The 12466-nt window shown below is 41.1% G+C and overlaps 1 protein-coding gene across 3 annotated transcripts in view; it reads left to right on the top strand.

Annotated features, from left to right (window-relative positions):
• Positions 1-12466, top strand: part of PTPRB (protein tyrosine phosphatase receptor type B) — a 112269-nt gene that overhangs the window by 49388 nt on the left and 50415 nt on the right. For all 3 annotated transcript variants that reach the window (XM_082850509.1, XM_082850510.1, XM_082850511.1), the window contains 2 exons: positions 5684-5950; positions 10140-10403. In XM_082850509.1, the coding sequence (XP_082706635.1) occupies positions 5684-5950; positions 10140-10403 (531 nt within the window). The remainder of the gene's footprint in view (positions 1-5683; positions 5951-10139; positions 10404-12466) is intronic.

Genomic DNA, 12466 nt, shown 5'->3' with positions numbered 1-12466 from the left:
GCCTCTCACCGTTGTGGCCTCTCCCGTTGCGGAGCAACAGGCTCCGGATGCGCAGATTCAGTGGCCACGGCCCACGGGCCCAGCCGCTCTGCGGCATGTGGGATCTTCCCAGACCGGGGCACGAACCCGTGTCCCCTGCATCGGCAGGCAGACTCTCAACCACTGCGCCACCAGGGAAGCCCTATTTTTAGTTTTTTGAGGAACCTCCGTACTGTTTTCCATAGTGGCTGCACCAATTCACATTCCCACAAACAGTGCGTGAGGGTTCACTTTTCTTCCCATCCTCCCGATATTTGTTATCTGTAGACTTTTTGATGATAGCCATTCTGACAGCTGTGAGGTGGTAGCTCATTGTGGTTTTGATTTGCATTTCTCTAATAACTAACAATGTTGAGAATCTTTTCATGTGCCTGTTAGCCCCCTGTATGTCTTCTTTGGAAAAAATGCAGGTATTCTGCCCATTTTTTGATTGGGTTGTTTGGTTTTTTATACTGAGTTATACGAGCTGTTTATATATTTTGGATATTAACCCCTTGTCAGTCATATCGTTTGCAAATATCTTTTCCCATTCTATAGGTTTGGCTTTTTGTCAATGATTTCCCTCGCTGTGCAAAAGCTTTTACGTTTGATTAGGTCTCATTTGTTTATTTTTGCTTTTATTTCTTTTGCATTAGGAGACAAATCCAAAAACAATATTGCTATGATTTATGTCAAAGAGTGTTCTGCCTATGTTCTGTTCTAGGAGCTTTATGATTTCCAGTCTTACATTTGGGTCTTTAATCAATTTTGAGTTCATTTTTGTATATGGTGTGAGGAAATGTTCTAATCTCATTGTTGTACATGTAGCTGTCCAGTTTTCCCAGCACCACTTGCTGAAAAGACTGTCTTTTCTCCAATGCGTATTCTTGCCTCCTTTGCCATAGATTAAATAACCATAGGTGTGTGGGTTTATTTCCAGGCTCTCTATCCTGTTCCGTTGATCTATGTGTCTGTTTTTTGTGTCAGTATCATACTGTTTTGATTACTGTAGCTTTGTAGTATAATCTGAAGTCTGGGCATATGATAGTTCCAGCTTTGTTCTTTTTTCTCAAGATTGCTTTGACAATTCACAGTCTTTTGTGATTCCATGTGAATTTTAAGATTATTTGTTCTAGTTCTGTGAAAAATGACATGGGTATTTTGATAAGGATTAAATCTATAGATTACTTTGGGTAGTATGACCATTTTAACAATATTAATTCTTCCAATCCAAGAGCATGGAATGTCTTTCCATTTCTTTGTATCGTCTTCAGTTTATTTCATCAATGTTTTTATAGTTTTCAGAGTTTATACTTCACCTCCTTGGTTAAGTTTATTCCTAGATATTTTATCCTTTTTGATTTGTGGTTATCATGGGATTCACATATGCTGACCTACAATTATATCTACTTGTTTTAAACTGGTAGTCATTTAAGTTCAAACACATTCTAAAAGACCTACATTTTTTACTCTCCTCCCCCACATTTTGTGGTTTTGATGCCATATTTTACATCTTCTGCTTATCCCTTAACTGTATAGTGTTATTATAGTTGTTTTTACAATTTTTTGTCTTTTAACGTATGTACTGTCTTATTTAAGTAGTTGATCCTCCATCATTATTATATATTTGCCTTTCCTAGTGAGATTTTTCCCTTTCATTTAGATTCTTACTTCTTTTCTATTTAGAGAAGACCCTTCAACATTGCTTTTAGGGTAGATTTAGTATTGATGAACTCTTAGTTTTTACTTGTCTGAGAAGTTCTTTATCTCTACTTCTATTCTAAATGATAATCTTGCTGGGTGGAGTATCCTAGGTTGCAGGTTTTTCCCTTTCAGCACTTGAATATATCATGCCACTCCCGTCTGGCCTGGAATATTTCTGCAGAGAAATCAGCTGATAGCCTTATGGGGATTCCCCTGTATATGACTCTTTGTTTTTCTCTTGTTGCCTTTAGAATTCTCTCTTTAGCTTTTGCCACTTTAATTATGATATGTGGTGTGGCTCTACTTGGGGTTGTCTTGTTTGGGACCCCCTGCACTTCCTGAACCTGGATATCTGTTTCCTTCTTCAAGTTTGGGAAGTTTTCAGCCATAATTTCATCAAATACATTTTCAGTCCTCTTCTCTCTCTCTTCTCTGGGATCCCTATAATGCAAATGTTGGTACACTTAATGTTATCCCAGAGATCTCTTAAATTGCTTTCATTTTTTAAAATTTGTTTTTCTTTTTGCTATTCTGATTGGGTGATTTACATTATTCTATCTTCCAGATCACTTATGTACCACTTAGTCTGCTCTTCATTCCTTCTAGTATGTTTATTTTAGTTCAGCTGTTGAGTTATTCATTTCTGATTGGATCTTTTTTATATCTTCTGGTTCCTTGTTAAAATGTTCACTGTTTAGATAAATTCTTTTCCCTAATTCAGTTAACATTTTTATTGCCAATGTTTTTAATCCTTTACCTGGTAAATTGTTTATTTCTGTTTCATTATTTATTTTTTTAGGGGGTTTTGTTTGCTCTCTCAATTAAGAGTAGTTCCTCTGCTTTTTCATTTTGCTTATCTCTGCCTCTGTGAATTTAGGTGAAACAGTTACCTATTGTGGTCTTAAAGGGGTGTTCTTATGTGGGAGCCTCCCTATACGGGCTGTGTTCGCCCAGTGTCTTTGGTGAGAGAGCTGGATTTGACATGAATGCAAGTTACATCTTTCTTCAGGTTGTTGTTTTAGGGTGATAGCTGGCAGCTGTCACCTTGGTAGAGGTTGGGCTGGAGGTGGAGGGGCTAGAGCTGGTGCCAGGTGTGAGGTGGGACTTCCTGTCTGTTCAGTGGCCATCATTGCCCTGTCAGGGGTGGGGTCTGATCCCAAGTTGCTGGGCAGAAACCCTGAGGATCAGGCTCGAGCTGACTTTGTTCACTTTAAGTGTGTGTTTTTCCCTCTCCCAGCACCGGGACCTTTACCCCAGAGGAGGGGAGTGCTGAAGCAAGTGGGGCCTGTGTGCAGACAGAGTTCCAATGTGCTGCCCGTGTAGGTGTCTATGGCTCCACTCAGATGCAGCCTCTGGTGCAGGTCCCCTTTGTCTCTCCCAGCTGATCACTCCTGCCTGCATCCGCTGCCCCCACCCTGTCGCGGAAATGCTCCACAGGGCAGGTGGGACGCATGTGAGCTCTACGTGTATCCGTAGGTTAGCTGGGTGGAGTGGCCACCCCGTCAGAGGTCTGGGTAGTCTGAGGCACTGCTTGAGTAAGCACCAGGTATAGACGTGCTGCCCCACCCAGCCTGCACCCCGGGGTGGAGCTGCTCCCTGTCACCTCTGGGTCCCACAGGCAAGTTTCTTCCCCAGCCGTGGCTGCCCCAGTTCCAGTGCCACATTGTGGCATGAAGTGAGTGGGGTCGGAATGTTTGCTTGGCTTGGGCTGGTACGTGTGCCAGGTGGTCATGGGAAACTCGGCAGCCACTAGAGCAGACCTTTCTCTGCTCTGCCTTGGGGGTTAGCCAGCATGTGTGTGCCCCTCATGAGTGGAGTCCAGACTTCCTCAGCTCTTCTCTTTGTCCCAGCAGTTCTCCAACCAGCTAAGGGGGCTTGTCTCCTCACGTAGGACACCAGGACTGAGACGCCCAAAGTTGGTTTAACCTGCTCACTCCCCAGGTTGAGTGTCCACCAATGTCATCTCCTTGTCCTCTGAGTCCCCTCTGAGGGGCACAGGTCCTGACCCAATCACTTCTGTTCCCTTCCTACCCTATTACGTGTGTATCTTTCTTACAGTCTTGGTTGTACAGGAGTATTTTTGCCAGTTACCAATTAGTTTTCAGTGATAATTACTCCACATGTAGATATATTTTTGGTGACAGGGAGGTGAGCTCCCTGTCCTCTTACTCCACCATCTTGATCTCCTCCCCTGGCTTGTCTTTTCATTAATTTATTAGTATATCTTGCAGAATATAAGTTTTTAATTTTGATGTCAATTTACCAGTTTTTTCTTTCATGAATCATGCTTTTGGTGTCATACGTAAGAAACCTTTGTCTAACACAAGGTCACCAAAATTTTCTCCTAGAAGTTTCATAGTTTTAGGTTGTAAATGTAGGTGTATAATCAATTTTGAGTTAATTTTTATATATGTGTGAGATATGGGGGGAAGTTTATTTCTTTGCTTATGCACATCTAATAATTCCAGTCCTATTTGTTGAAAAGACTCTCCCTTCTCCACTGAATTGCCCTTGCATCTCTATAAAAAAAAAATCAATCGATTATATATGTGTTTGGTCTATTTCTGGACCTTCAAGTCTGTTCCATCAGTCTATGTGTCTACTTTTTTGCCAGTATCACACTGTCTTCATTACTGTAGCTTTCTAGAAGTTTTGAAATCAGATGATGTTAGTCCTCCAACTTTATTCTTCTTTTTCAAAACTGTTTTGGCATATTAATTCCTTTGCTTTCCATATGAAATTTAGAATTGGAATTGAATCTTTTGATCCGTGTACAGTAATGTATTTTAATAAGTATGTTTGTACCTAAATCCACAAGTCAGTGATTTCTGAGAAGGGTTGTGCAAAGTTCCACTCCCTTTGATTATCATAATTCTGGGAAGAGGCACAAAGGAGATGTATGTTGATCAAGTGCCAACTTCAAGATCTGTGTAAAAGATTTGTCAATGGACAGGTTAAAAATCACAGTAGTTGTTAATTAGGTAAAGGGCACAGGCTCACAGGTGAGACAAATCAGGCTTTGGACGCCAGAATGACAATTTGTTCGCACTGTTGTATAGGCTAAGTTACTTACATTATGATCCTTGGTTTCCTCCTCTGTAAAGGGAATTTAAAAAATCAACTCTATAGAGTTTTGAATGAGTAACCAATAATATAACATCTGTAAAGCATAGAGTCCATAACTGGCACATAACAGGCAATCAGTTGTTATCATTTTCATTATCATTATTATTATTATATAATACTATAACATATAGCATTGTAGCATTTTCATGTATAAGAATAGTCCTCTTGAGAATGTGCCAATAAAGAATTACCAGTCTCCTAGACTACAATCTAATCATCTGGTTAGAGGGATTTCCCAATACCACCCCATAACAACCATTAGCTGCAGTAGATCATGTGGCTTTGAGTTCTCACGGGGTAGGGACAGATAAAATAACATTAAGTAAGCAGTCTTCAAAAACAGCAGCGTTTAAAAAAAAAAAAAAATAGCAGCGTTTTATGTATCTGCCAATCCCATACTCCTAATTTATCCCTCCTTCTCCTTCCCCTTTGGTAACCATAAGTTTGCTTTCTATGTCTGTGAGTCTGTTTCTGTTGGTAAATAAGTTCGTTTGTATTATTTTTTAGAATTCACATATAAGTGATATCATATAATAAACAGCCTTTTATTATTTAAAATTTAAAAATCAAGACTACGTAATAGGCATGCATCATCTTATCCTTGGATCTGAAATAATTTTGATTTCCCATATAAGCAACTTTTTCAGAATGGTAGAGTCTCTGTAGGGGAATAGTTCTCCATATTTCACAGGAAATAAAGCTGAGTGTCTATATCAAAAAATATATATTTTTTTAGCATTTTCAAGACTGTCTCCATTTTTTACTCATTTTTGTTACACTTCCTTAGGGTGACGAAGTATCATCTGTTTTTTCTTCTCTGTCTACTCTGTTTTAGTGCCTGCCCAAGTGACCGGTTTGCATGTGGCCAACCAAGGGACAACAAGCAGTCTCTTCACTAACTGGACCCAAGCATTGGGAGACATAGACTTCTACCAAGTCTTACTGATCCATGAAAACGTGGTCATCAAAAATGAAAGTGTCTCCAGTGAGACCAGCAGATACAGCTTCCACTCCCTCAAATCGGGCAGCCTCTACTCCATGGTGGTGACCACAGTAAGCGGAGGAATCTCTTCCCGACAAGTGGTGGTGGAGGGAAGGACAGGTAAGAAGAGTGTCTGTGACCTATGGCAATCTGAGCACGTGGAACCTCCAGGGTATATCCTAGGTGTTTTAAAACATCCTAAAGACAGACCCAACTCTGATCATCCTAAAAGCCAAGTTTCAATGCTATCCAGACAGTACATGTTGATCTCCCAGGAATGGAAATTGGATGATGGGTGAGAGTAGGAGAGAATGAATTCTAAATTTTCTAAAATCTCCAATACATGTGTCAGAACTCCTAGAAAACCCTTTGCGATGACATGATAGTCATCTGCTACCTAAGCTTATTCCTTCATCTAGCTGATTTTCTTTGAAATATTTATGTCTGATTAAGGTAAACAAGTCATGAACTTTTTTAAAAAAGTATCTTCCATTCTCTTTCATATTCTTGGTTTCAAGACACAGAAAAAAAAAATGATCTCCAACTTCCATGGTCAAAAGTTAAGCTAATAGGGCTTCCCTGGTGGCGCAGTGGTTGAGAGTCTGCCTACCGATGCAGGGGACACGGGTTCGTGCCCCGGTCCAGGAAGATCCCACATGCCGCGGAGCGGCTGGGCCCGTGAGCCATGGCCGCTGAGCCTGCGCGTCCGGAGCCTGTGCTCCGCAACGGGAGAGGCCACAACAGTGAGAGGCCCGCATACCACAAAACAAAAAAAACCAAAAACAAACAAACAAAAAAAGTTAAGCTAATAAAATTACCCAATCCCATATATTTTCACAAGCAACATTAAACAGTGCTTAATACTGTACGCCACCTAAACAATGTTCCTTGACCTTAAAGAGCTCATAGTCAAATAGGGCAGAGAGCTAAGTAATCAAATAAATGTCATGTGGTCATATGTGTCAGGCAGAGGTGCAGCACCAGAGAAGGGAATACAATTTTCTACACAACACAAAGAAAGAACATAAACAAACAATATAAAATGTATGTTCCAGTTTCTTAGAAAGATATACAATTAAATAAATCCAATAGAAGCTTTAATAATTATTAGTGAATTCAGGTCAGTGACTTTGCCCGTTTAATTTCATATGATTATGTTAAGTTGGATGTCAGTCTCCTCCCTCTATATTTCCAATGCTCAGATTCTGAGTATCAGCGTCAGGTATCCATAGATATATCCTTTTCCAAAATCATGAATCTCACCTGCTTAATGAACCCAAGGACCATTAACTTCATTAATTCTCCCAAAAGAGCAACTAAGTCATTGAAAAGATATTTCATAGTCTAGGTAGAAATTCACTGATGTCTGCCCATTTCTGTCATTCTGTGGCATCTGATACTGTTCCTGTGTTCTTCCTGATACCTTCCTTCTTCTCTTTTAATGGTTCTTGGCACCATCCATCAATGTAGCATAATTGGGGGTGAGGGACTGAAAAGCTTAGTTGGGGAATCAAGAGGCCTAGATTCTGGTCCTAGCTCTGCCATTCACTTATCTATCTAAGCCTTCATTTTTCTCTTCCATCCCCAGTAAGTCACCCCAACACCGGGTATCAGAGTGGGGAAGGAGAAATAACAAGTTGAGGAGAGGAGTTGAAAAGGATCTTGCATCCATTTCCCAGTGACTTGCAGTTGTATTAGTCAGATTAGGCTGACTTATTTCCTGCTTATACAACTGTACAATGTGGGTGTTCCTGACAGGACAACTCTATTGGTTGGTTCTTCTCTAAGCAGTAATTAAGGGACCCAGGCTCCTACCATCTGTGGTTCTTCCTTCCTCTAGGTTCTCAGAGGTCTCTCCATTTCTTCAGAGAATGGAGGTTATGGGGAGGCGGAAGACTACTAAAGCTGGAAGTAAACACATCACTTCCACCCACATTCCATTAACGGGAACACAGTTGTATGACTACACCTAACTGCAGGGGCGGCTGGGAAATACAGTCTAGCTGTGTGTCCAAGAGGAAAAGGAAATGGTTTTGTGAGCAAGTAGTCAGATGCCGCCACACAGGTTAATTCCCAACTTAAAATACCACAAGGGGGCTTCCCTGGTGGCGCAGTGGTTGAGAGTCCGCCTGCCGATGCAGGGGACGCGGGTTCGTGCCCCAGTCCGGGAAGATCCCACATGCCGCGGAGCGGCTGGGCCCGTGAGCCATGGCCGCTGAGCCTGTGCGTCCGGAGCCTGTGCTCTGCAATGGGAGAGGCCACAACAGTGAGAGGCCCGCGTACCGCAAAAAAAAAAAAAAAAAAAAAAAGAGATAAAATACCACAAGGGCTCTCCAGCGTATGGTGCTATACTAAAATAGTTTGATATCTGAGATCACTTGATAAGTGGGACTTGTAATTATTTTTATACCTACATTTTAATGACAACAGAGGTATCAATATTTGACCATTATATAACAGAAGTATGCAAAAATGAGACAAGAAATTCTTTGAAGAATGATAATAAAGTCTTAAGGAGAGGACAAGATATGAATAAATATAAACATCAGTTATTTTATTCAAACACGTTGAGTGCAGACATTATCATGAGAAAAGAGAAAAACGGGGATATTACTATAGAAGCACAATAACTAGAGATTTTGAAAGGTGCCTCAATTAGTAAATTCTGTACCTGGTGGATTGTAAAAAATTCAATGGCTAAAACCTAGATAATCATTACCATCTACTCAAATTACTGAAGTATTAGTCAAGGTTGAAATAATTCACTTATATTTCCACAGAGTTGAAACATATATATAAACCCTCCCAGCTTAGATAAGGTGGCAAAATATTTAAAATTGAAGATATCAGATGTGCTTAAGAAATCTAATTCTAACCTGAGAAAGTGCTCATTCTAAAGAAAAAAATATTATATGTTTTTTTTAAACATGAATTTATATTTTTGGTGAAACTTTTAATAATTATATCTTTTCTAATAAAATGTTAATAGTTGCAAATATTCCCAGCAGTCTTGAAAAACAAGCATAGTTATTCTGAGAACAACCAAGGGATATACAGATGGTTAGATGGATGAAAGAAGGACAGGGGAAAAAAAAGGACGGAAGGCATCAATACATAAATAGAATGGCTAAAAGTTCAATGTTATATCTGGGAAATGTCCATATGCGTGGAACAGCATTAGCAGAATTATTTAGTAGAGTGCTGTTTATAATTTTGGTGATGGATAAGTGCTTGTAAATGCACAGAAGACTTTGGGGATTAAACCGCAAAGTCAGAGCATATTAGATGAGAAGGATTCTCAGAGGTCATCTAGCCGAATCCCGTCCATTATATGTGATGTAGGGATATTGACAATTATATGAAAATATATAGCTTAAGTCAGTCAACCAATGATGAAAACAGTAGTGCAGTTCATATATACTATATATTTTATTCTTATATTCACTACTGACAGTACTATTTGTCATGCATTTGTTTCTAATACATGGAACAACTATTATTCAATACCATGATTATTAATTTGCAAACTGTACTTCTAGGCAGGGAACTCTTTACAGTCATCCACATCTTTTCCATTTTTGTGTACTTGGAAAATAGTTGGTTCTTAGTAAATGCTTGTGACGCTAAAACCCCAACTGAGAGAAGCACATAATTATGGTGGACATCAGAAAGGCCATTATTGCCACAGCATGTCTTTCTGCCCTCAAGTCCGGTCTCCAGACTTATTGCTTCCAGGATAGGCGTTTAGGTTTATTTCTCACCACTAGAGGGCAGGAAATGCTTTGCGAAGGGAAATACAACCCCTTCACCTGTGTAAATGATTAGACTCCCCAGGAATAAATTAATCACAAGAAGGTCGAAGCTATCCCAATGTCTAAGACTTTTAGAAAAGCTATTGCACTCTTCACCTTTCCCCTCAAAAACCTTTCCTTATTGATGGGTTTGATTCAAGCTCTTTCATTTAGATAGTTAATGTCTGTTCCCTTTCCTACATGGGGGACTTCCTGACACGTTCACATAAAAAAACCTCCACTTAAAGTACTTTACAAACAACCACACCATAAAAATGCAGTAACAGCATCCTTGTATTTAAGAGGCATCCAAAAGACTTCCTTGGATTTTTATCTTGGTTAATCTTATGATGTAAGAACTCTCAGCTTCCAGAAGCTACAGTGAAATCGTCACCCTTCCTTGACCTCATAGGTAATCAGATCTCCTGAGTCCACACTGTTTTTGCCCACCGCAATAGATGACTCAGACTTTTGACTGTGCCTTTCTTTTTAAATTTTCTCCCCCTGTTAAATCCCAGTCCCTTCCAGTGTGAGTGGAGTAAGGGTGAACAACTCTGGTCGCAATGACTACCTCAGTATATCCTGGCTGCCTGCTCCTGGAGACGTGGATAACTACGTGGTGACACTCTCCCACGATGGCAGGGTGGTTCAGTCCCTCGTGATTGCCAAGTCTGTCAGCGAATGTTCCTTCAGCTCCCTCACCCCGGGTCGCCTCTACAATGTGACCATAACGACGAGGAGTGGCAAGTATGAAAATCACTCCTTCGGCCAAGAGCGGACAGGTGAGGATCTCAGGAGGTTCAGGCTCTATGAGAGCCAGCCGGCTATGTGGTTCAGGGCATCACAGATCTGCAGCAATTCTGCAGAACCCCGGACAATTCGGGGGTTACTACTTTCCTGAAGTCTACCCACGAAGCACTGGGTGAAAACCAAGGTTCAGGGTAACTTGTCCAACTGTTCAACTTGTTAAACAGCCGGTGCACTTCAGATCCTGGATTTGAACCCAGTTCTGAATGACTCCAGAGCCTACAAAGCTCTCTGTCCTGAAATCCTTCCTGAAATGTCTGTTGGTCAAGACCACTGTTCATCCTTTTTCACACAAGGTGAAGATGTGAACCTTTATAATTCTGGGACTAAGAGCAAACTCTTAGCAAAGGCTTTGAAGGCCTGGTTGGTCTTCGATGTGCTGGAAAGAGCTAAGTTTAGACAACTACCGTTTTCCCAATATACTTATGCTTCCTGGGGTTTACATCTGAGATTTCTGCTTAAGGTGAGGTTAATATTTTATCAAATCTTTCCTGCTGATCTATGGTTTGATATTTGCATTTTAAAATGTCAGTTTTTCCATGAGAATCTGGGACAACTGACACCATCCAGTGCCCCAGCACAGGGTCTGGAGCCTAGTAGGCTCCAGAGTCATTCATTGAGTAATGAATGTTTGGTAAATGAATAATCAGAAATCACCTAGATCAGGGTTTTTCACCCAGTGCTTCGTGGGTAGACCTTAGGAAAGTAGTAACCCCCAAATTGTCCGTGAACTTGTTGGGGATAGGGCAGGTATGTGCATTTCTTTGGAAAGAGAGTGAATGGCTTTTATCAGATTCTCATAGTTTCTGTGACCTCAGAAAGTTAAGAACCACTGATTTACATTGTTACAGCATGCTAGCATTGAAAGTGTCCTTAGAATGATCTAATCCCGGGCTTCCCTGGTGGCGCAGTGGTTGGGAGTCCGCCTGCCGATGCAGGGGACATGGGTTCGTGCCCCGGTCTGGGAGGATCCCACGTGCCGCGGAGCGGCTGGGCCCGTGAGCCATGGCCGCTGAGCCTGCGCGTCCGGAGCCTGTGCTCCGCAACGGGAGAGGCCACAACAGTGAGAGGCCCGCATACCAAAAAAAAAAAAAAAAAGAATGATCTAATCCCATCTCATTTGAGTTAAAGTCCCGGAGAGAAACTGTGGCTTCTCCAAGGTCACACGGTTGAGCAGTAGCCAAGCCCTACCGCACTCCAGGGCTGTTTCCACTACGTCATGCTCTCCCTGAAAGCACTAGTCAGGGATATAAAGAGATAGTCCCTACCCTCAAATTATTACGTATTGTGCTGATAAGCGCGATACTGACTGAGATCTGATTTTTATTTACAAAGCAGCCTTATGTCAGTGTCTTCTGTTGATTAATTTGGAGCCTAAAAATTGCCAGCAATTAAAGGATATGTCATCCAACCACTAGCCCCTTGCTGCCCCTTGGTGTTAATTCATGAATGTTTCCTATTCACATGACCCTCATATTGCAAGACCTTGTGCTAGGATTGATTTTAAATGCAAGAAAAGTGATCCTTTATTCAAAGCACCCTTTTGGTGCTTTACCAACATGAACTTGGATTTGGCACGTGACTAATCAAGGCAAACCACTGCCCCTGACAAGTCAGTTTAACTGGAGAGTCGTGTCTGAGTTGTGGCCTTGTTGATTTTGGCTGATTGTCTCAATGCCTTCTGCATTTCGGGTGAAAGTGTCAATATTTCTAATTCCGTATCACATCATCTCACCATACAGCAAGGCAAGTCCCACAGATTACCCGCAGTTCCACCTGGAGAGCCCCTTACTGACTTAGCATGGTATTCAGTCTGGTTTTTCTTCCTGCTTTGCCTTCGGTAAATTGCCTGGATCGTTGACCTTTCTTAGGCCATACTTACAGTGTCACTTCAGAATTTCTTCTGTACAAGTCTGTGATGACTAAATTCTAGCAACACTCTGATTGGTTCCAGATAAATATCTTGAAAAAAGCACACCTGCCCTTGCTCCATATCTGTGGTGAGATATATTCCAGTACAAAAACCAGCACACATAAG

The sequence above is a fragment of the Leucopleurus acutus genome, assembly GCF_964270905.1.
Source record: "Leucopleurus acutus genome assembly, chromosome: 11".
Taxonomy (NCBI): Eukaryota; Metazoa; Chordata; class Mammalia; order Artiodactyla; family Delphinidae; genus Leucopleurus; species Leucopleurus acutus.
Note: the sequence above shows the minus strand (reverse complement) of the source record. Positions and strands in the feature narration are given on the sequence as shown.